This window comes from Spermophilus citellus (assembly GCF_964194105.1).
Source record: "Spermophilus citellus genome assembly, chromosome: 11".
NCBI lineage: Eukaryota > Metazoa > Chordata > Mammalia > Rodentia > Sciuridae > Spermophilus > Spermophilus citellus.
The window spans coordinates 73,046,736-73,071,876 of record NC_138192.1 but is presented as its reverse complement, the minus strand read 5'-3'; the positions used below and the strand labels follow the sequence as shown (position 1 = coordinate 73,071,876).

The window sequence follows — 25,141 nt, the reverse complement described above, 5'->3', positions numbered from 1 at the left end:
ATCGTCACCAATAGAAGGTACCTGAGGAGGCCCTTGAGCTGCCACTCTAACAAGGTCAGGGTCTGAGGCCGTGTAATCCAAGATGGGCACAAAAAACATTGAACTGGGGAGGGTGGGGCAAGTCAGAGACACTCTGCTGCCCTTCCCTTTGTTATTGTACATGGACTTTTAGCAACAGACAGGAGGAGTCTGGTGCATTCATAACACAGTCATTAGTTTATATTTTAGATTAATTATATTTAGCATTAGGCTAAATTATATTTAGATTCAGGCCAAGTGAAAAGCAGTAATATGTACCAGACAGCAAAGACAAAAGAGAAGGAATATAAGTCAGAGGTTTTATACATGAAATTTCACAGGCCTGTTCTAAATCCCAGTTAAGGAATATATGGCTTTTTTTTTAATTTAAAATTTTTACTAGAGTTTAAGAAAATTGTCCTTTCATTTTGTTAATTGTGGGCAAATGGATATTCTATATATTCATATAAATTGGGCTTCTAAAGCATATGTTTGGGGCTGGGGATGTGGCTCAAGCGGTAGCACGCTTGCCTGGCATGCGTGCGGCCCGGGTTTGATCCTCAGCACCACATACCAACAAAGATGTTGTGTCCGCCGAGAACTAAAAAATAAATATTAAAAATTCTCTCTCTCTCTCTCTCCTCTCTCACTCTCTCTCTTAAAAAAATAAAAATAAAAAAATAAAGCATATGTTTGACTTAAATAGGACAAATACTTAAGTATTTTATCCTCCAAACATTTTTGACAGTGAATGAAAACCAGAGTGATGGCATTTGAACAGTTGGTCTGGTAATTAAGCAGCAAACTTTAAGCTGTTTAAATCTTTTAACTAAGGAGATGATTAAAATAAGTTAGAATATTCATACAAAGCATAATGTCAAGATGGAGGAAATATATAAAATGAACTTTTAGAAGTTACTTAAATTGTATTTGATTGACATTATGCGAGTAGATTAAATTTTTAAAATTCTAGAAAAGCATCTTGGGATGAATCATCATTGAAAGCTGCTATAGGTAATTTTTTTTTAAATAAAAACAAGCTGCTGCTTTTTTTCTCACTAGCTAGGAGCTAAATTGGGTCATAGAGATGATTACCTGCTAAAAGAATCATAAAATCTGTCAGTAAAGAGTGAGGAACAAGAACTTCCTGGTAAACTTTTGGTGAGGCTGTGAATGTTATTTCCCTTCTGTGAGACTGAATTTCTATAATCTTGTCTGTTTTAATGTCAGCAAATAAAGAAAATAATTCAATGAAAATGAGGGATCTCATTTTCTCAGCCTCGATTTGCTCTAAACTGTCACTAAGGACACAGAATAAAGAAATGATAATATGGCTAAGCAGAGATATTAGCTTTCCACCTGAAATGGGGATGAGAATGTCCACAGTCATGGATTTTGGAACTCAGTTGTATGGTCAGCTTTATTGATTAACAGAGATGGTCAGATTCCTATAAAAATTCATGGCTTTTTCCCCCTTATTTATTTTATGTGTTCTTTTTAGATACATAGTGTATATTGACATGTTAGATATACATGGAGCATAACATTCTAATTAGGATCTTATTCTTGCAGTTGTACATCATGTTTTTTAAAGGGAGGAGGGAATACCTGCTATGCATCTTATATCCTACTTTATATTTTAACAGTTCAGGTTGAATTCAAACCGATAAAGTAGTCTCTTTTTGTTTCCAGGTGACCCTCCATTGTTGCTCCTGCCTGAGAATGTTCGAATTCGAAAATACAATATGTCATCTGAGAAGTTCTCAGAGTACCTTGAAGAGGAGGAACGTATCCAAACTCTTGATTATGACTGGGATCCCGAGGGCATAGACCTCAGTGAGTATGAACTTTGGCATCTGTCATTGATAATAAATGACTTTATTAATATTTAGATGTTGAATTGGGGGGAATTTGTTTTTTAACAAGGGGATTTTGTTTCCCCCATGGAAAAAAGCTCCTGATGCCTTATAGTGGACTTGAGTTCCTGCCAACTTCTTCCAACTTTGCTTCAAACCTTCTCCCAACATCTTATCTTTACTTGTACAACTCCCATTCTTCCCTACCATTGTACACTTGGGAAATTTCTACTCAGACCTCAAAGTCCCAATGTCATGTCCTCTGGGACATCTGTAATGTAATTGTGTAATGCACCCATGAACCTGCAGCATTGTATACACACTTCTACCAAAGCACATGTGACATTGAGCTGTATAGCTAGTGGTACACAGATTTTTCTCCCTACGCACTAAACATGTGCTCTCTGGAGACAGAGATCTCATTCATTTCTATATGCCTAATATCTGGCACAGTACATGTGGTGGGTGCTCTAAAAGCTTAGTTGGGTGCAGGGAAAAAGTATAAAGCCTATAATTGGGCCTCTCGGGGCTATATGGGAAGTAGTAGTGGGTAAAAGTCAGAAAACTGGTGTTCTATACCTATAGCTCATCTTCTCTCCTTGTTTGCCTCCTATACTACATTTATAACCTTAAGCGATTGTAACCATTTTCTGTATCTCAATGTTTTATATGTAAAATGAAAGTAGTCATCTTATTCTTCCTACCTACCTCTGAGAGTTATTTTGGAAGTTGAATTACATAATTCATATGAAATGCTTTGAAAAATATCAGTAACTACATCAATGAAAGATTTATTATTGTTGTATTTCCTCCACATGTATTCATGCAAAAAATAAACTTTTCAAGAAAGATGTGTATCTAGGAAAGCAGCAGATGCCCAATATATGCTTTAAAACTCAGTCTCCCTGTGCTTTTAACATACTTGCTGTATATTGTCCTTTCATCTGTACATAAAAAAGAACTCCTCATCTACCTGTCTCTTCTATTGCCACTGATACTGCATATGAATTGTTTTTTTTTAATACATTCTGTTTTGGAAACTAGACCTGAGAGCAAATAGGCTCTTGATCAATATTTTAATGAGTTACCCTCAAATAGAGATGACTAAGAAAATATTAATAAGTTGTCAGTTGAAATATTTGTAGCAAATAGCTCAAGTATGATAGGTTTGAGGTTTGATCATATTGATGTAATTGAATTATTAGTATTATAAAAACAAAGGGGAAGTAGAGATGTTAATAGATGAATAGCAGTTCACTTGATTAGACCCCATTTCCTCCCTTACATGATGTTCTTAAAATGAAACTGGCATGTGTCTTCCTTTGTAGGTGTTGTGTATTATACTGTATTGGCACAGGGCTCTGAGTTTGGTGCTATCAAACGTGCCTACATCCCCAACTTTGAATCCGGCAGCAATAACCCCGTTCAGGAAGTTGACCTGGGCCTGAAATATGTAATGCAGCCAGATGGACTAGCAGTGGACTGGGTTGGAAGGTAAATTTGCCACACATCTCCTTCTTGCTTGTTCTGTTTTCCTGGCTAGAGCTCTCTGCTGCTCACATTGGCATGTGACTCAGTTGGGCCCAGGTATGGATGTGCTCAGCTGTTGGTGTCACTGGGCAATGCCTGGGCTTGCCTTTGGCCTGGCAACCTCCTCTGCTTACCCTAGTGTGTCATGTAAACATCATCCTTTTCTGTTTTCTTTGTGTGTCATGAGAAGGTTTGAGAAAGCACCCAGATCAAGATTCTGTATTCTAGCGGGTAGAGCTTTCTTGCAGACAGAGTTCTGGATTCCAAAATTGACTTTCAGTTATGGCAGCACTGTACATTTTGTGAAGCAAGGGAATAGCCTCACAATTCTCCAAGCAAAGCAGTTGAGATTCAACTGTTTTCTCTCTGGTAATGACTTTGGGGAGGAACAAACCACATCTTGTGTTGTAGCAGGCTAGCTCTCGGGAACTGATTGAGAATTTGACTTTCCTGCTTCATCTTTGGCTTTTGAGTTAATGGAGGCATCTGCTCTGTTCTTTTCTTTTAGACCTTATAGAACCATCTGGCTCTAGTATCCTTTCTAGGGACCAGAACCACACATTTTGGATGATCCCTAAGTCAGAACCCTCAGGAAGATGCATGGGATGCAAACCAGGGCGAGAAAGTTATTCAGCTCCTTCTTCAAGGAGGAGGCTGGCACTCAAGTGAAAGTAATTACATGCAAAAGAACTCAAGCATTCATAGCATCAGCATCCCCTGTGTCCTTCCAAATGAACTCATAATGGAGAGATGTTGGAGAGGAAAGCCTCAGGAGCTCACTGCCCTCCTGGAGAATGGAGACTCATTTGCAGTGTAAATTCATTCTCACCTTTTAACAAACCCTTCTGGGGCTCTTGGAAGACTTGGGCTTCTCTGAAGAAGTTAATTGGGTCCCCACTGTGCCCGCAGGCTTCCAGGAGATGCACTTCAACATTTTTTCTGTCAGAAAATGGGGCCTCCGAGAACTATTAGTGGAGTCAGAAGCTTGAAACTCTAGACATTTAACACTTCCTTTGGAAAACCAACCAGGCAATGGCAGATCCTCTTGTTTGAAGTGTTACCCGTTTCTCAGCCTTAATGGATGAGGGAATTAAGAAATCCTGGCAGCTCTTTCTGCTTGTAAGCTACAGAGACCTGCAGGCTTAGAAGTGGAAATAAGGTCAGAGTGGCCTTGCTGACTTGGTTATTTTGAATGCTGATTCCACTCATCTTTGGAGCTGATACCAGATTCCTATTGATTCCAGTGGGGGCTCTTTGCTGAGGAGGAAACAGACTCTTGGGCAGCCAGGCTTATGCCTTATGAGTTCTACCTGAAACACATGTCTCATAAAAATGCCTGATAAGAGACCAGCCCGACTGTGGCATCCACCTCTATTACCAATCCTCGCTGATTCAGCTGCTTTGGCTGATCATTCTTCCATAGGTAACTTTCCAAAGATGTTCCCTTGTCTGGAAAGATTAGGGCGTTCCTGAGAGAGGGGCTCTGTGCTCTGATTACAGGTATCTCAGTATCTCAGTAGCTGTTTTGTTGACCAGAGCTGCCAAACTGAATTTTCTCATCTTAAAACCTCTCCCCCAGAAATATTCAGTCTAGACTGTTTCCATTGTTTAACTTTGTCCCTCGGAACTTAGGCATATTTACTGGTCTGATGCCAAGAATCAACGAATTGAGGTGGCGAAGCTTGATGGAAGGTACAGAAAGTGGCTGATTTCCACTCAGTTGGACCAACCCGCTGCGATCGTTGTGAATCCCAAAATAGGGTGAGTCCTTGAAGGAATCTTCTATGATTGGGATAATCTCCACGGGGTTTCCATAAAATTATACATCTTTAAAGATTTTTTTTCTAATTGTACTGAAACTGTCCTCTGATATTTTAGAATGGAATTTATGACTGTTTAAAGAATTATAATATGACCTGGGATCATAAAAGGACCAATAATTTCTTTTTTATTGTTGGTCATTCAAAACATTACATAGTTCTTAATATATCATATTTCACAGTTTGATTCAAGTGGGTTATGAACTCCCATTTTTACCCCGTATACAGATTGCTGTATCACATCAGTTACACTTCCATTGATTTACATATTGTCATTCTAGTGTCTGATGTATTCTGCTGTCTATCCTATTCTCTACTATCCCCCCTCCCCTCCCCTCCAGGACCAATAATTTCTGATGGAGAAATTCCTTTGAGAACATTCCTGAGAACCCTTCCGGTTACACAAACTCCTTGACTGAACTTTAAAATTCTTTGCATATTGGGTTCTTTACTTCTTAAAGCAAAGGCTTAATCAGAGTTGGTTTTCCTTTCATAAGAGTAACTCATTTATTGAAATTCAGCTAGGGATTTGGTTATATTTCATTGTATAGAATTAAACATTTATTTCTCAAATATGCAAGTACATCAAATAACTTATGTATAAATATGTACTATTGATTTATAGAAATGTTCCAATTTGTGGTTTATCATCTCAGCATGAGAACTAGTTTTGTCATTTTTCTCTGCATTTCAAGACATTTAGGACTAGATAAATTGATATTTACTTATTTAATTTGGCTTCAGAGTAGTAACTTAAAAAAATTTTTTTTTGAGTAGCCCCAAACACTTCTCCTATTTGGACAAGATCAGTATGACCCTTTGTAGTGCCGGTAATTGTACCTAAAGTACTACAAACCATCCTGAATTTCATTCTTTCATTCTTTCATGTTAAATAATGCCCATAGAAACTTAGCAATGACACTTAAAAAATGCTTGCCTGATAAGATTAAACTGTAATGTGGACCTAACCTCAACATTAGTCCTTCCTTCTTGTATCTTACATATCTAATATCTTAAGAGCAAAGAAAAGCTCCTTATCTACTGAAGCTCCTTATATACTGAAGAGTATAAAAATATTTTCACTTAGCACCCAGGTCTCTGTGAAAGACTGTGCTTTTTTGGTACTGTTCCACTCCCCATGCTAGTGGGGAAACCACTAGGGAAGAAGCTACAATGAAGAATACTTCTGTTACAGGCTCATGTACTGGACTGACCAGGGGAAAGAATCTAAAATCGAGTCTGCCTGGATGAATGGGGAGCATCGAAGCATCCTGGTTTCCGAGGACCTTGGTTGGCCAACTGGCCTTTCTATTGACTATCTGAACAATGACCGGATCTATTGGAGTGACTCCAAGGAGGATGTCATTGAAACCATAAACTATGATGGAACTGATAGGAGAACCATTATAAAAACAGGTTAGAAATCAGTTAGATTTAATACATAAAATAATTAACATATTTCTAGTCTCTTTGCCCATTTTCTCAAGAAGGAACCCTGATCTTAGGAAATGGTTTCCATAATTCTGCCCATCAACTCCCAGCTGCTAAATTAAATGCAAATGAATCCCTAGCAGTAATTAAATTCTTTTTTGCTCCTTTTACAGAATTTTAAGAAATGCCTCTCAGGTGTAGATATTGTACTGACTGAAATTTCTATCATATATCCATATCAATCCATGTCTGATCGCTTCTAGACTTACTCATGTGTGATATGCGAGGCTGTTTCATTGTTCATGACTGGAAACATCTAGAAAAAAAAAAAAAGAGCGTTTTGTTTTCTTGTCCAGACTCTGCAGAGTTGCTGTGGTCCAGCACATATCACATTTTCCCTATCTGACCAATGATGTCTTATGTTCAAAGGAAAACCTGAAATCTCTGCTCTACAAATTGTTTTCCAAAGATGAAACCAAATCAGCAATTTGAATGTGAGCTAGTGCCCTGTAATTGGTGTCAGGCAGCAGGCATTAATCTCATGTAATTTCTGTCACCTTGATCTCCCAGTGCAGCACTTTCATGGTAACATGTGCAGAAAATATGCCTGAATGTTCCAGGAGTTTCCAGGCATTTGGGATTAATTCAGTCTGGATATCATCAGATATGCACTGGGATCTTATCTTTTTAATACCCTGTTTTGTTTTTCTGCCATTGTTGTCATAAGCAGCATTGAAGCCTTACAGTCTGGACATCTTTGAAGATCAGCTATACTGGGTATCTAAGGATAAAGGAGAAGTGTGGAAACAAAATAAATTTGGGAAAGGACAGAAAGAGAAAATGCTGGTTGTGAACCCTTGGCTCACTCAAGTACGGATCTTTCATCAACTGAGATACAATCTGTCAGGTAATCACCAACCTTGGAATAAAATGTTCTTTATTATCTGGAAGCCTCATTTCAAAAGAATGGCTATAGTATTGGCAAGGGGCAGTGGGTAAGAATAGGCTGCTCTCTTGGTGCATTAAAGAGGTTATGTGGGGGTATGGTAGGAAGATGAACCATTTTGACAAAAGAAAGAATATTGTAGGTCAAATGAAATCGTACAAACCACCAGCATTAAAAAAAAACATAGTCAATGTAAAAATATTTCAGTCCTCCTTGTTTGGCGTTGTGGATATGTACTTCTGGGCCATAGAATCCAGTAGACATCAGACCCCTGCTAAGTTGAATTAAGAAGTCACAAAATGGGTTTCACGAATATCAGTTTGATCCACTCTTCAAGTGGTCAGGCCACACTGCTCAGATACTTGAGTCTTAGTTCAAAATTGTCAGTCATGAGAATTTTTACCTTCTCCCCTCTTTTTTGGCTTCTTAGCTCTGGGTCCTATCTCCTCAGGTTAACTGTATTATGGTTCATTTTTCAGCATTGTGCAGTGCAAGATGAAGGGGAGAGGAAAGTTTTGAGATGAGAAAAGGAAATAAATAGCTTGTAGTAAGTTCCTCACTTCAGGTTCTCTCCTTACTAACAGAAATGATAAGTTTAATTCTCTCCAACTCAAAGCTCAGTTTGCAAGATCTGGCTCAGTAGTTAGTATGCCTAGTTACAGGTTGAATTCTGACAGGGCACTTCCTTTGGTCCTTGTATGTGAGTCTGTGGGGAAGCCAAGATTCTTGCATTTATTTAGTGAACTGAGACCAGAAGAAAATTCTTCTTAGAGGTTTGGGGTGGGAATCTTATCCAGTGTATGCCTTGGATAGACTGTATATCATGACCTGCCCAGATCTGGGTAAAACCAAATCTGGGTGTAATCCTGGGGTCTTGTTGGTCTTCTGAACCATCTCAAATTGCTTAGCACTAGTTACATTTGGAGGTTTGACCAACAGATACCCACTTTCCAAACCTACTAGGACAATAGAGGAGATAAGTGGTACCAATAGACAATGCAAGTGATACAGAGATGGGATGGAGGACACGGGGTGGTGGGGGGGTTCTGTGCCACTTTTGGTGGGGTGGCAGGGATGAAAGTGTGAATGAAAGTGAGTTTCCAGGTAACACATAATGGTCTAGAGATGTTGGGAAGCTGTAGGACCACACCCAGCGGATGGACACACCCTTGGTGGAGTATTCATTCTCCTATCAGGACCTAACTGCTGTTCTCATCTGCTTTCCAGTGTCCAACCCTTGCAAACAGATCTGCAGCCACCTCTGTCTACTGAGACCTGGAGGATACAGCTGTGCCTGTCCCCAAGGGTCCAACTTTATAACAGGGAGCAACACTATGTGTGATGCAGGTAGGGACACCCTCTGGGCAGCCTAAGAATCCCTGTGTGCTGTGTCCTTTGCAGAACAAAGTAGGTGAAAGGGGTAGCTAGAAGGAGGGATGAGTGATGTGGGAAACACAAATGAGTGGGACTCCAGGGGCCAAACAACTCGTGTTCCAAGGATTTCTGAGATTTGCTAAGATCTGCAGAGAAACAGGTCCTAAATCTACACTTGTGTTGCCTTGTAAAGACCTTTTGAAGGGTGAGTTTTCTTCCTCTTTCCTTCACCCAGAAGTGGATTTCTGTTGTCCCTGAATTCACTTAGCCTTACCTGAGATCAAGGTGAAGAACCATATTCTTGAGGTGGGAGGGGCTTGTATAGTACAGACAGGAGGGCTAGAGGATGTTCACGGTTTTCTCACATGCTCATTTCAGAGTTCTGACAACTGAAAAGGGGCCATATTTTGAAAGATACCTTATGTCATTGGGAAATGAAGGCCAGAACAAGAAAGAGATTTAATTCTCATCGCAAATGCTGTGGATAATTTCTGGGCAAGACTCTGTTTTTCAATGACTCTTTTAAATTAAAGAGTTAGTAAATCATGGGGAACAACTAGTGTCTCTAACTATTTTCCTAGGCTTAAAAAACACCTTGGGGCTGCCCTCCACTTTTTGGCTGATGGGGAAATCTCCTTCTACCAGCAGGGGGAGCAAGTGTTTAAACAGGGTTAAGCCCTTTTACTCATCCCAACCAGACTGAAAGTTGGCCCATTTTGGAGAATGAGACAAAAACCTGCTTCCCTTTTGCTCCCATGCTCGTACCAGCACTGCTAGGGAAATATTGGCAAGATTTCAATATCTTGAGCAATATTTTGAACAAAATTTGTTCTATGCTGCACATGGATCCTTCTGACATTTATTGTGGTTTCACGTTGTAGAGGAGGTGTCGTGTAAGTTGTCACCTCATCTGCTACCTTCTTCTCTTAAACTTTGTGCCAAATGGGTTATGTTGAGATTCTTATCTAAAACAACTCACCAAAGTGAGCACATTAATGATGGTATTCATTCCATATGGTCTTGGAGTGGTATATTAATTTATCAGTTAGCACTGTAAGTATTTATTGAGTGCCCTCTATGTGCTAGGCACCGTTCTGAATACTGGAATGAACAGAAGTGAACAAAACTCTCTCTCTGCGCTCGTTAATTGTGTTTTCTAACAGGACAATAAAAAGAGAAACCCGTAAACATACAATAGGTAGGAAAAATACCATGCAGGTAAGAAAGCAGAGTGAGAGAATGGGCAGGTGTTTTTTTGCTTGCTTTTGCAGACAGAATCAGGAAGGCCTCTTTGGTAAAAGTAACATTGAGTAGAGACTCAAATTGAAGGGCTGAACCAGGAGGGTAGTCAACTCCTTAAGTAAAATACACAAAAATATCTATGAAACATGTTCTAAGTATAAGGCATTGGATCATTACTGACCCATCAGGCACATCAAAGGAATATATCACATCATATATTCCTTTGATTTTCCTTTGATATTCCTTTTTTTTTTTTAACTGTTTTGCAATACCTTTATTTTGAAGGCTTCATCAAAATACACTGCCTTTCATCAAGTATTTTGAGGAGGGAGAGGTAGAAAGGAGCCTGGGAAAAGCTCACATGCCAACTCCATTAGCACACATTCAGCAAAACTTTTTTCATTCACTAAATGATATATTTGAAGCTGAAAGTGCTGTTGAAGGACAGGCATTTGCCTTTGCATCTCCCGCACAAGTCTTGACGATGGGGGTGTTTGGGGTCCACGTGGCGAAGTCTTACTGGGCAGGTGATATCTTCCATGCATCATAGGTCCTGAACCAGGCTCAGGACCTATGGGAAGGAGGAATTAATTATTCCTTACATTGGAAGGACTTTAAAAAATAAGATCTCCTGCTCAGTGTCCATCAAGTATCTAGGTGTCTGCCTGTGTATATCTGTGTGTTGATTAGTTGATCCACTGATGCTTTGGAGCCTTTGCTATAGTAGTGTTGATGTGTATCTAAATTAAACTCTCAATTTTAATGGTCATTGAGGAGAATTTGAAAAACTTCAAACGAGAATGTAAATGTCTTTAGAGATTCTCTTACCATGAGGCTCTTTTAACTATTCATACAAGTTCTGGAGTTTAGCATCTCTCTACTGTCAACTGCCTATTTTCTTGCTATAAAATGTATATTGCTCTGAAGAGCTTTTTATTGATAAGGAAATTCACTTGACTTAGGGGGCAGGTGACGGCTTGACAGGGAGACTGTTAGCTGGCCCACCCCAGTCCCAGCCCTGGACACATTTGCATGGTGTGGGTACCTTGCTGAGTAGCCAACTAACACATACATGGCTTTCCCTTTCTGCAGCCATCGAACCTCCTATCGCCATGCCCCCCCCATGCAGGTGTATGTTCGGAGGAACTTGCTATTTTGATGAGAACAACCTCCCCCAGTGCAAGTAAGTCTGGATGCTGCGGTCCCAGCCACAGGCCTTGTGTCAGCTGGGGGAATTCGAGACCTTAACGCTGCCTGGAAAACAAGTGCAGGTGCCTTGCTGGTTCACTAATTTTCTCAGTTTAACCAGCTTGCCCTCCTTTGGGGTGGTCTCAGAGGACTAAAGCAGTGCTTCTCAAACTATAATAGGCCAACAAATCATCTGGGGATCTGGTAAAAATGCTCATTTTCATTCACATTCTGCATTTCTAACAAGCTCTTGGGGTTACCACAAGCTGGGGACCACACTTGGGGAGCAAGGAGTTAGAAAAATCCCTGCTTGCCTAGGATGATGACATGTCAGTGAGAGGGTGAGAGAACAGCTATCAAGCAGAGCTGCTTGAGGGCAGAGCATCCCTGATGTGCAGAAAGATGGGGCCAAAGATTTGGAAAGAAGAAAGCTGTTGAGAAAGCTTATACACAGAGCAAGAGAAACAGAAACTTTTTTTAAAAGTTTAAAAAGTTTAACGAAAGCACATCAGTGGAGAGGAAACAACTATGGTTTCCATTTGCACTTTCTAGGTGAAAATTCCATAGAGTAGAGAAGACACGCATAGGTTTATTTGATGGGACTGACCGTGTAGTGTCACAGCTACTCCATTGTGAGTGAATTTCTGAAGTCAGACCCCATTCTTTCTGCTTGTCATCTCTTGGCAGGATAAACAGAAGTTATGCAGGCAGCATGGTGTGTTCAACGTGTAATTTACTCAGTCAAAGCTCTCTCTTCCTCGGAGTGCTTATAAAATTGTAGTGGGGCCTAAGAGGCAACAGGGCTAGTGAAAGCTTCTCCTTTTACTTCCAGGTGTTCTAGTGGCTACACAGGAACTCATTGTCAAATTGGGCTTTCGAAAGGCATCCCTCCAGGAACAAGTAAGTCAAGAATATGAGCAGCCTGGGAACACTCAGGGCTCCTAACTTGAATGCTGTCATTTATTCTTTTTAACCTAGTCTTTAAAGAATTCATGGTCCTAGCCTCCAGCTCCTCCTGCTAAGCTTGTGGGTTCTTTCCCTTCTCCGTGTGTGTTGATATGCTTTCTGTTTCTTCTTTAACAGCAGCAATGGCTGCGCTGTTGACAATCCTCCTGATCATCATAATTGGAGCTCTGGCAATTGTAGGATTTTTCCACTATAGGAAAACTGGCTCCCTTTTGCCTGCTCTGCCCAAGCTGCCAAGGTCAGTTTCATAATATGAAATAGAAGCCTGTATGATCATATGAATAAATAGGTTTTTAAAAGTACAAAAGTTCACCTATTCTGCAGAAAGAAAAAGTACTAAGGATTTAAAGCTGTCATTTCAAGTCACTACTTCTTCATCGAGTTGTCTCTGAAGCTTGAGTGACAGATCATGTTCTATAGTCTAGATGGTTGCGTCTACTGGTGTGCCCCACGACGGTTAGGGTATAGGACAGTTAGCTAGGACAGGTGGCTGTGCCACTATGTATCACAGGGCTTTACTTCTGGACTGCCCCACAGGTCTCTTAGATCTCAGCATTGGAGAATGTGTTTTAATGTTTCCAGGTAAACAAAGCGACTCACTCCCATATTTGATGTTTGTACATTCAGGGTGGGAATTGCACATTTTATATAAGTAAGAGTTAGCATGTGAAGGAGGAAAGGGAACTGTTGCAATTTTTTTTTAAATGATAAAACACTGTTGTGGTTCCTTCCAGCTTAAGCAGTCTTGTCAAACCCTCTGAAAATGGAAATGGGGTGACCTTCAGATCAGGGGCAGATGTGAACATGGATATTGGAGTATCTGATTTTGGCCCTGAGTCTATTATTGACAGATCAATGGCATTGGTGAGTAGGGTTTCCAAATGATTATTTGAAGGTTGTCATTTTTTGTGATTTTATAAAAGAATCTTTTACAAAGAATAAAATTAACCTTAAGAATATTGAAGTGAAGAATAAAGTCTGCACTGTATGTTGCAGAAATTCACCTAAAAACATTAGTAATGGTAATAATAAAATTGAAATTTAAGTGCACTCTAAGCTTCACTGTTCCACTGAAACCATAGTCTTAAATTTAATTAAAATCTAAAAAGTTTTATGGGTGAGTTTTCTTTTTTCCTCTCTCTCTCTCTCTCTCTCTCTCTCTCTCTCTGAGGGTGAAAGAACACAATATTTTGGTTTTATTTGATAACATTTTATGTGTATAAAAGGAGAAAAGAATCATATTTTTCCAAGTTATATATTTTTGCATTTATGTATACTGAGGGAATAATGATTTTAGAGTCAGAATTGATTCTTACTATGGCCCTGCCACCTTCTAAGTATGTGATGATAGGCATGGAGCTTGCTCTCTTTGACCCTTGCTGTTCCCAACTGTGGAATGGGTACATGAATATCTCCTGTGAGGACCAAACAAGATAGTTTAGGAGGAGATTAGCATAGTCTTGGCACAGAGAGGGCTCCCTATAATCCACTTTCAATATTTTGTTCCTTCCCCAAATGCCACTTTTTTGCCCTGCCTGAAAGTGCAATATTATCCCTTTCTCTCTTCTTATTCTGCTTTCTCTTCTTCTATCACCCACTCTTTCCAGTTGTTAATACCCATTACCCAGTGAATTTTTGGTGTAGAGAATTCAGATATAGAAAGAGTGTTTCTGTTTTCTTGAGCTGATATTTTAGTGCATTTTTGTGACCTTAAATAATGATTTGCCATTTGGAAGCTTTGTGTCTCTGTTCTTTGTTTTGTTTTGTTTTTGCTGTGCTTGGGATCAACCCAGGGCTTTGTGCATGCTAAGCAACACCTCTACTACTGAGCTGCACCCCCATTTTATCATGCTCTTTAGCCTTTCGTTTTTTGGATAAGTTTGGTGAGGCGCCTAGTGTGCCTACAGGTGCGAGGGGGGCCCATTTCTCTGCCTATGAATCAGATCAGTGAAGTAAGATCTCTCTTTCTTCCTTATCCCATCAGGATGAACAATTTGCCATGGAAATGGGGAAGCAGCCTGTAATATTTGAAAACCCAATGTACGCAGCCAGAGACGGTGCCGTCCAAGTGGTCCTGCCATCCCAGGTGGGACATCACACAGCTCTTCCTGTCAGCTGCTGCTGCTGGATCTTGTTGCATTGAGTAGTGTCCCAGGGAGAGTCTCCGAACCTTCCTCCAAATGGAAGGAAGTGCAGCAGCCCATGCCTCAGCTTCACCCTGCAGTGTTTGGCTGGCCCCTGGACACCGCCCTGCAGATGCTCAGAACCCTGTGCTGCCACAGGGTCCTGAGTCATGGTGGCCGTGCTGGGGTGCTATCATTCCCCTCAGCTGCTCATTTTGAGAGGAGTCAGAGTGAGTGAGAGCTGAGTCGTTCAGAGGCCAGGCAAGCACAGGGCCTGATGTGTCATAGGCTCTTTCTGAATGTGTAGGAAGTGAGTGAGTGAATGATTGGTGTCGCAAGGGTGTGATTTGAGGTATGTCAAAGGCCCAGGGACCTCCCTATAGTTGCCTTTGCACTACTTTTCTGAAAAGTGTGAGGTCTCCAAAGTCAAGAAGTGGAGCTGGGAGAAGAGATGGGCGTACAGGTGAAGGAAAATAACTTTTCATTAGGTCTGGACCAGTAGCCCCAGCACCTGTCACCTCTACCTCATTTGTACAAACAACCATAGTCTCAGTGACAATAAATAACTTCTAACATGAACACCTAAACTGCTTTTAAATTCAGCATATTTTAATATAGGATGGAAATGTTTTACAAATAGCTTTCTTCAGAGCAGAAATATTTGAATCTTGAATTCATTTGCCCCGATCCTTTTTAATAACCAGATAGCAAAACTTTAATGCACGATGAAAACAGATATGACATTTCATTGGCATTTTCACTTGAAACAAAATGAGGCCGTGTATGTAAACACGTACCCAAGTTTGAGAGAAACAAAGTGGTAAATGTGAAATTAGAGGACGAGGAGCTGATTATCTTCCTTGTAATTTATATATTCAGGGTAATTTGGGTTTAAGAGGGAAGCTTGGAAATATATGAATGTTATAAAAATGTGCAAAGGGGTCTTAATTTCATTATAGTTAAAAAATTCAACCTCTTTTAAGCAGTTCTCTGAAATTATTAATTTTATTCTTAGTATTAGAAGGTGGGATTCTTAGTTCACCAGTGAGTTTGGGGAATTATTCACACTGTTCTTCTATGACCTGGCTGCCTGTATTCAACTTTTATTTAAAAATATGGTCAATAGCAGGAGTAGAGAGTTATAGAGAAAACAGCAGGAATTGCTATTAATAACTAGGAGTGTGGCCAGTGAGCAGTACCTTTGCCTCCCAGGATTAAGGCCTGAGATGACATAGGGGTGGTGCTTTTGACTGGGGGGAGCTGGAAGTAGCATTTAATTCTGGTCTATCCATATAACAAAAATGGTTTCTGACCACATATGTGGGAGGACAAAGTGATAAACAGGACCAAAAAAGTTGATAAGAAACTTTGTGGTAAATTATTTATTACTGAATTCTTTGAAAACTGGATAAGGGACTTCAATATGTTTACAGATGACAATGTCTGGAAATGTGGATAATAAGAATTATGGAAGTTCCATAAACCCTTCTGAGATAGAGCCAAAACCAACCTCCCCGGATGCTGATGGAACTCAGGTAACACTGGTAACTCAGATAACATCATTCCAAATGAGTGGAATTTGCAAAGAATTTAGGAATTGCTGGGTGGATATTAATCCATGAGAGATCATATCACAAAGAAGGGAAAACAGACTTATAGATCCAGTATCTGCAGAACAGGGAAATATAATTGGAGGTACTCACTTATCTTGAATAAATATTTCACTGTGCTGAGGATACATATATAAATGACTCTTCCTTCTAATGTATTATCTCCTTAATAATGTAGAGATGGTTTTTTTTTTGTTTGTTTTTTAAGCTCCACCGATATTACCAATATTGACCACTAGATGGCACTAATTTATACCCTCTTCTCTGGCCAGTGAACCAATGGTATGTCACTCAACCAGGCATAGTGTTTAGTAGTAGAGATTAAAAGAAAAAGACCATCTAGTGGAGTTTCTCTACCATGTCTGTTAGATCTTTGCAACTTGAGGATTATTTGGAATGCATATAGAAATTCAATAAATACATTAGATGTAAAACTGTTATAATGGATAATGTATCTCGAATTTTAATGGACACAGACGCAGCTATCCCAGACCTTGCTATTTAATTCTGGACAAGCCATTTTCTCTGGACCCTAAAGTCATCAATAATGTGCCTCACTAGGGTCACTATCAGAATATTGAGTAGGACAGTTCTTTGGGCTAGAAAATGTGTCCTGTGCATTGTAGGATATTTCAGTATTCTTGATGCCTGTCCAATAATACTCATTATGACCCCAGAAATCATCCATTACCCACACATACACACAAATACACACACACACACACACACACACACACACACACACTCACACTCCCCCAGGTAAGAACAATAAGATCTAGAATGTCTCAGTTCTGACATTCTGTGATTTTGTGAAGTAATATGAAGAAATGAAATTTTAAGATAGTACCCTTTTAATCAGTCATCATATCCCAAGTTGTATAATCCATAAACAAAATGGTATCTGCAAAGTTAATTTGGAAATCTCCTGAGATGTTTAGCTATGAAGCACCTCAGACATTGGTTCTGTTCATTTGGGTCAAAATGAAAGCTTATTGGTTAAATTGTTGCTAATGAGAAGAGCTTATGTCTAAGGTCTCTGTGTACCTTTTCATTATTTATTTCTTCTTGTCACACACACACACACACACACACAAACACACACTCACAAACACACACTCACATAGGTGTTGTCTTAGAAAGGAATTTTCAGTTTCATAATTTTCAAGGGACTGAACTTTTTTCCCCTTTAAACTACATTTAAAAATGGATGTTGCAAATAAATTTTCCACAGACACCAGAATACTTGAATGTCCCATATTGGATCCTCAGTTCTGACTCAACCCCAGGGCAGTGCCAGATTTAGTTTATACTCTCGCCATCTTTAATAATTCCATTTTAAGTCTAGTGACCTTGTTTGACAGCTCTCCCCCAGACTATGCAGGAAGGGGATTGCAGTAGGGGGACTGTCACCTCTGGCCTGCTCCTCAGTGTTCAGAGAGAGAGAAAGAAAACAGAAAGCTGTTTCAGATGAGACTCTTCCTTTCTCATCTCTGTCTTGCAGCACATTGATTCTTCCTCTTACTTTTTTAAGTGAGTTGAGGCTGAAACCCTCTAAGATTTGTTCTCCATAGTGTGCCCAGGGATCTTTCTGTTCCTGTTGTCTCTTGGTAGCTGAGCACTAGTGTGGCTTAAAAGCAATAGAGGTACTTGGTTAAGATCAGTGGAGATTGGCTCAAATATGCCAAGGAGTCTTTATCTTTCGTCAGTACATAGGCTGCAAGGCCTCAAAGTCACGAATAGGAACTTCTGGGCTTGGTTCTACCATTCTCCATGGACAGACAGGGCTCTGACCTGCATGTCTTCATCTTCCTGAGGTGGCACCATGTATAGAGTAGGTACTCTTTGCAATTTGGGTTAAGTGAATGTCCTCTTCTGGATCTCCTGTGGTCATGTGCTTCCTATCATATGCTGGTCCTAACTTTCACAGAGCAAGAGCCATCCCTTAAAACTGCCTCGGCTCCCTGTTGGAGTAGGCTGTCTCTTCCCTTATCTCCTGCCAGGTAATGCTTCATTCAGTAAGGTGAGAGCCACCCACCATTGACTAAGGTGGTTTCCTTTTGGATCTTTCAACTTATGGGCTTCCCTGAGCCTTTGAGTATTCACTGCCTGTTCACTGCTCAATCTCGCTCTGACTCAGAATCTGTCATACAGGGATCATAAGAGGACCTACCTCAGAGGGTTGTTGAGAAGATTAAATCAGAAACTTGTAAAAATCTTAGTGTAGTTCCTGACCCAGAGTAAGCACTCAATAAATGTTAGTTGTTTCTATGGTTATGATGATTTCAGGAGGAAATGATGACGTGAGAGAGGACACACTTGAACCAGACAAGAATCAGGACACTCTTTTAGAAAACAAGAGCTACAATTTGGCTTTTTCTTCCAGTCTCTGGGCAGCCCTAGAAACCTCTTGTGTGTCTTAGTTTTAGCCAGAGCCATCAGCGTGGCAAAGTGTCTTGACACTGTGGGTCCAGATTGGTAAACTGTACACTTCAAAGAAAGAACCATTTTGAAATTATTAAATGAGAAGAGCCCAGACAGTTTCAGTTATTGTTTTGGGAGCAATAGAAGAATAGAACAATTTACCACATGAACCAGGTCCCAAACTCCTTTGTGCCTCTGCTAGAAGAAATTTTAAAAGCTGCACCAAGGAAAAGGTACCCCCAAAGAAATTCCATAACTGAATGTTTTGTTTTTTCTTTTCATTTAGGCTACAAAATGGAATATCTTCAAACGAAAGCCAAAACAAACTACCAACTTTGAAAATCCGATCTACGCAGAGGTAATTTTTAACAATTGTTCTTAGTGCATTTTTTTTGTTTGTTTGTTTAAAGAAATACTGCATTGGACATAAGCTCAGATTTTTCTGAGCAAATTGGCAAAGATTAGTCTTTACTCAAAACTGTTTCTGGTCATGTTGGGAGAATAAATGTTTCCTGGTGGTTGTAGATGGACCCAGAGCAGAAGGAAAGCGTGGCCGTGGCCCCACCTCCATCTCCTTCTCTCCCTACCAAGACTTCCCCGAAAAAAGACCCAAGTCCAGGCTACACTGCAACAGAGGACACTTTTAAAGACACGGCAAGTCTTGTTAAAGAAGATTCTGAGGTATAGCCACACACCAGTGATGTAGGGAATAATTAGAAACACATTTTTGCACGTATATTTTTTACAAACAAATGAAAAAAATGTTCATGTTCAGTCCTTTACAAAAAAAAAAAGAAAATATATTTTTCTCTGTTTGCCTGTATTTGGAAATGTCTGGTGTGTCTTTTTTCTTTTTTGTTTTTTACTTATGCCGTTTCATATTTTTACAAATAATTATCACGATGTACTATATGTATATCTTTGCACTAAAGCTGTCTGAAGGTAATGCTAAAAAATACTGTACATTTGTAAATTTTGGAAAGATTGTCGCATCACTGAATTTGCTAATAAAGGTATCTGTTGAATGGGTTGGTGATCTTAGTAAATGATCCAGCGAGGAAAGGAGTTCACTTGGGGCTTTTTGTCATGGTTAAAGAAAGGGCACCCCTCATCTTTTCTTTAGAATTATCCAGGGAAAGGAGTCCAGGCCCCACTCTTGGGTCCATTTTTACATATCAGCACTTAATTAATGTTCAATATTCCACATAAACTTGATGAATAGGCTTATCAATAGAGGCCACTCAGTGTTGTAGAAACACTGGATCTGACTGCCAATGCCTCAGACAATACAGAAGGTAGAAGAAGAGACTCAATTTCACCCTTCTGTGTGTTTTCTGTTGCCCATCCAGAACCCTCCCTGTCCTCTGTGTCCTCTCGCTAGCTGCCAGGTCAACATTTTTATTCCTAATGTCTTCGAGGAAATCCCATGTCATTAAGCACAAGTGTCCTGGGCTATGTTTGTATCTAATTCAATGAGCTCTTTCCCTTGGCGGATCCTAGAGCAGCTTCTGCCCTCACCTGGCATCTCAGGTGGTCCCCTACCCCAGTGACTGGAGCTCGGTAGCTGAATTACTAAAACCAAAACTGTGTCTTCTTAAAGTAAGGTGCAAAACAAATACCAGTTAAGTGAAGCCTCAACTAGGTTTTTGTTTCTGTGTGTGGAAAAATATCATTATAATGACTATTTATTTAGTGAGTTGAGCATGAATAGAAAGGGAAACTGTTCTTATTGAGCCTTTTTCAGGTCCTTTGCCTAAATCCATACATTTGTATCAGAATGTACTGTACAGCCCGGCTCTCCTCTGAGCAGCCGGGATGGTCTCCCCAACAGGAGCCATGGCAGGAACACAATCACCACGGCAAGTAGCAATCCTGGTTCTCGTGCTGATATTGCACATTTGTTGAACAATGAATGGACGAATGGATGGATGAATGAAATGTACTACTGATTATTTTATGCCTCGGTTCTCAAAATATTTGTTGCTCATATTTTGAGGGCTGATTATAATTACTTGGAAATGTACTTTGATTAGAAAAGCAACTGGAAAATGATGCTGCTGAAAAATTTCTAATAAATATGTATTTTATCAGATGTTTTCTGGGTGCTTCTTAAAGTCATGACTCGGTTGTGTTTTGCCATGCAGAAAGCTTGAATGCCTTCTATTCACATGGATTCTACTTCCTGGACACGAACCTAGACCCATTTGTTTGAAAATCAACAAACCTCTGCATTCATTCTGTTTGTGTCTAAGATATAACAGAATAAGTTATAGCAAACAGGTCTCCAGAAACCAGGAAAAGTCAGTGTCCTGCTTAGCCAACAATATTACCAGTCATTTCTAGAACGCTGTGTGTGGCTGGTACAGGCCAGAGAGGAAGGACACATGTTCCTGTTCCCTAAGGATAGTTATTTACCAGCCATTGCTTTCATCACAAAGGCCAGGCCATTCTCCAGCTGTGAATATCTCTGAGCCTCAGCTGCTGCTTCTATCAAATGGGTTGTACGTGTCCAGGGTGAAAATATAGGTAAAGAGTGTAGCCCGGAGCCTGGTGTAGTCAGCCCCCCACCATTAGTGGCCATGATGGCCATAACTGATAAAGTAGAGAGAAAACTGAAGAGGCACGTATGTCCTTTAAAACCTCCTCAGGTGATTTTACTGCACTGCTGGGGTGGAGATGATAAAAAGTTTGGTCATGGTTTGTTGTCTTTGGACAGACACACACACACACAAGATGATAAACACCCCTTCATATGAAAAATGGGAGAACCAGGGCTAAAAAAAAAAGCTCAAGTGCACGTTTGGGTCATAGCATGGGGAACAGAGGTTCCCCATGAACCTCTCAAGGTCACACCACCTTGACCCAATGAAAGGGGTGTAGAAGCCCCTAAGTCTAGCACTTTGCACCTTTGTGGAATGAAACAACAAATTGATGTATGAATTTCTTTTCTCCTTGTTTCCCATGTTTCTGGGCCTAACTACAAGGGACTTTTCTTTAGTTATGTTCTTATTTGTTAATTTCCCTGTGTCTGATTACAGCTGTAATTTCCTTGGGAGAATTTTGAGTAAAGAGTAAAGTAAAGCAAGGGAGCCATTGGTTTGGGGAGATAAGCAACCTTGAGCTCAGTGTTTTATGCCATTTTCCCAAATCTTAAAGCAAACAAATTTATTCCATGAAGGGTGATGGAGGCTATTTGCAGTCCCCAATAATGGTCACACACATTGTGGGGTGGTACCTAGGCTTTGGGCAGAGGAATCCGTTTTTTTTTTCTTTGATCTTTGTTAAGAGCCCTGCTTAACATGGAGGTACAGACTCAAGTCAGTTGGCAAGTCATAATTTTCATGAAGCAAGTGAACTCTGACTAACAGGTGGTGTGACCTTGAGTAAGTTTCATCTCCTCGCAGATTAGTAGCTTCATAAGGCAAAGGGGTTGAACAATTTATCTCTAAATTCTCTTCTAGCTTTCAAATGCAATGGCTCAACAATTTATCTCTATTCCGGTCTTCATTTGGAATTTTGTTAATTTCAAACTTACTGCAGCTGTTTCAGTAAGTTCTAAGCTTGTTATAGCAATTTCTAAGAAAGCAGATTCAATGATGGCATCTTAATTTTTATCCTCCAATGCTGTCTTTAGGTGAGCCGTGAGAGAGATGTTCTTTAGGAAATGCTTTATTTTTTTATTTTTATAGTATCTGAAGCCCTGTTTATTTAGTTTCAGGGCTCAAAATTGCTGTGCTGGATTCCTTTCTGCAGGAGTCTCCTGCAGATAAACTTATCAGATTGAGGCTGCAGGGTTCCTGTTTTCACAATGAGTTCCTCAAGGTAAAAAGGAGCTCCTGCTCAGGGAAAAAAAACTTGCCTGAGGAGCAGGCAGCCACCTGGGAAGGAACAACAGCAACTTGCTGACTTCTGATGGGACCAGAGCCTCACGATTGGACTTTGGATTAAAGAATGCATAAGTTCAGAAGTAAAATAAATCAATTATAATCTCCCATTCTTTGGAAGTTAACTTTTTTTTTTTTTTTTTTGTCTTTCATTTGACATGAAATTTTAAACTTGAACTTCTAATCATTAATTTGATTTCTGGGATCTGTTTTTGTTTTGCAAGATGGCCTTGGAAAATTGCCTATGATGGTTTTGAAAATCACCGAGTCATGGTATCTCCTTCTAAAATTCTGACTGACCAAGCTCCCCCTCCCCGCCAAAATAGAAGGAAACACAGCTCAGCCTGGCCGAGTCATTGGTCAGCTATGATGTTGTGCGAATTACTTTTCAGAGTGCGCCATGGCTGTGGTGGTGAGAGCAAAAACCCACCATGTTAATGACTTAAGCAGGGCTGGGGTTGTGGCTCAGAGGTAGAGCACTTGCTTAGCATGCATGAGGCACTGGGTTCGATCCTCAGAACCACATGAAAATAAAGGTATTGTGTCCACCTACAACTAAGAAATAAATACTTAAGAAAAATAAAAAGATGCATGCTTATTAATGACTTAAGCAGATGACCACCTACTTTGAACCATGATTCTCCCTAACTAACTGACTTTCAACTTCTCATCTTAAAAAAAAAAAAAAATTGGAGATAGCTTGGGGGAGTTGCTCATCGGTAGAATTCATGCTTAGTATGTGCAAGACTCTGGGTTACATCTTTGGCACCACCACCACCAAAAAAAAAAAAAAAAAAAAAATCATCAAAAAAGCACAGATGGTCTTCACAAGGTTTTCATGAAGATAATATGTATTTATTCACTCAACAAATATTGAGTAAGCATCCACCAAATAGCAACAGCTTCCATTTACTGAACACTTTAGGTGAAGTATCTCATTCAATCTTGCTGGCAGCCTTATAATGGAAGTATTATATTTATCATTTTTCACATCAGCAAGCTAAGATAACAAGCCAGGTGTGGTGGTGCATGCCTGTTATTCCAGCCACTTGGGAGGCTGGGGCAGAAGGATGGTAAGTTCAAGGCCAGCCTCCACCACTTAGTGAGACCTTGCTCAAAATAAAAAACAAAAGAACTGGTGATGTAACTTGCTGGCAGAGTGCCCCTGGATTCAATCCCAAGTATCCAGACTAAGACAGTGTATGGAGAGATGTTTTTAAATTATAAAGCACAATACAATATGTTGGACCATGAGATTGTGACCTAGGAAAAACTTGCCTTTACCATCTCCCTTTTGACTTGACTTTGAGAGACCCATACCGTTTCGTAACATCAATAACAATATTGATTTGTTGAATATTTCTTTTGTGCTAACACTTCTAAGCACTTTCCTAGTATTTGTCCATTTAATCCTCCCCAAAGCCCTATGATATGTCTGCCATTCCCTTGCCTTCAGTAAACACTACAGTTACCAAAAGCCTGGGGAGGGAAGACTCGGGTCCCGTGAGGGACCTCCTGGGGTGGGCTGGACTCTTGGGGTGCCCTTTCCTCAGTGCTGACTTTTCTCTTGAGTGAAACACCAAGCAGCCCTGACTGTCTGTGCCAAGACTGTCAAAACAAAAGTCTTGTGTGTCTTCACACAAGTCATTAGCACTTAAATGTATAATGCACCAATGTCTTGACTTAGTCTGTGAAGAATTAAATCTGCCAGGAGAAGTTGGATACTAGTTGTGTGCATTTTGACCTTGCTTCTGACTCATTCCTGGAAAACAAAGGGAGAAATTTTGTGAAAGAAAATTCAAGGAAGTTTTTTTAAGGTTGGTCTCAAAATACAAGGTGGCATTAAGCAGCTTGGACAGCTAAGCTCATCTTAATTTTTATTTGTAATTTCCTGGTTAGGTGTTTGTTCAGTCAAGTGGGAAACATTTCCCTCTCAGCACTCCCAGGACCTCCCAAGCCAATCTCCATTCCAGTCTAACTGTGTTTAATGGCTGCCCTTTCTCTTGTATCTTTCTGCTGCCCTGTGTGTGTGTGTCTTGGGGGCAATGCCAGCGTTCAAAACTCTACCCAAAGCCTCTAACATTGAATGTGGCACTCACTGTATGCTGAATAAATGTTAACTAAATAAAAGGGAAAAAAAGATAAAGGTCAAGATAAGAAAGAGATTCTTCCATTAAATCCTGAGCCTCCAGGGATAACAAATGATCCCAAGGTGCCTCTGTATCCTGCCTGCCTCACTGGTTAGTGCAGCATGAGCACTCAGAGATTTCGAGGAGTTGAGGCAGGTGATGCTGTCATGGGCGAAGCATTGGAAGAGTTCCCAGGGGAAGGGGGGAATTCAAGTCAGGACCGGTGGTGTTCTTGGCATAGGTAGAAAAGAATTTCAGCAGGAGCCAGACAAAGGCATAGACAGATTTATTTAACAGGTAGATACACATTCAGGGGAGAATAAGAGCTATCTCCAGAGTGAGAAGCCCCTCTTAGGTTGGGGGTCCTATATTTATAGAAGGGCTGTAGTTAAGGGCCAGACTCTGATGGATTCAGGGTGGAGCTGCACAATTTCCCACTCTGCACGTGCGTATTTCCCTCATTTTACAAGGACATGGGTCAAGGGCACGTTGACATCTGTGCTTCCTGTATCTCCTGTATCGACGGATACGAGGCGTTTCCTTTAAGACTCAGTATATACCATTTTTTATCCTAAGTTCCTAACTCAATGTTACTCTGGTCGT

At 40.2% G+C, this 25,141-nt stretch overlaps 1 protein-coding gene across 2 annotated transcripts in view; it reads left to right on the top strand.

The window, feature by feature from the left end:
• Positions 1-19,212, top strand: part of LRP2 (LDL receptor related protein 2) — a gene marked incomplete at both ends in the record, with an annotated part of 198,841 nt that extends 179,629 nt beyond the window's left edge. Inside the window, 14 exons of one of the 2 annotated variants that reach the window (XM_081262364.1) lie at positions 1,711-1,854; positions 3,203-3,368; positions 5,037-5,165; positions 6,420-6,640; positions 7,386-7,562; positions 8,829-8,948; positions 11,310-11,400; positions 12,238-12,305; positions 12,492-12,609; positions 13,106-13,235; positions 14,356-14,457; positions 15,928-16,029; positions 18,812-18,883; positions 19,051-19,212. In XM_081262364.1, coding sequence (XP_081118490.1) covers positions 1,711-1,854; positions 3,203-3,368; positions 5,037-5,165; positions 6,420-6,640; positions 7,386-7,562; positions 8,829-8,948; positions 11,310-11,400; positions 12,238-12,305; positions 12,492-12,609; positions 13,106-13,235; positions 14,356-14,457; positions 15,928-16,029; positions 18,812-18,883; positions 19,051-19,212 — 1,802 coding nt within the window. Of the gene's footprint in view, positions 1-1,710; positions 1,855-3,202; positions 3,369-5,036; positions 5,166-6,419; positions 6,641-7,385; positions 7,563-8,828; positions 8,949-11,309; positions 11,401-12,237; positions 12,306-12,488; positions 12,610-13,105; positions 13,236-14,355; positions 14,458-15,927; positions 16,030-18,811; positions 18,884-19,050 lie in introns of both variants that reach the window. The other variant, XM_081262363.1, reaches the window with a different exon arrangement.
• Positions 19,213-25,141: the final 5,929 nt, after the last annotated feature.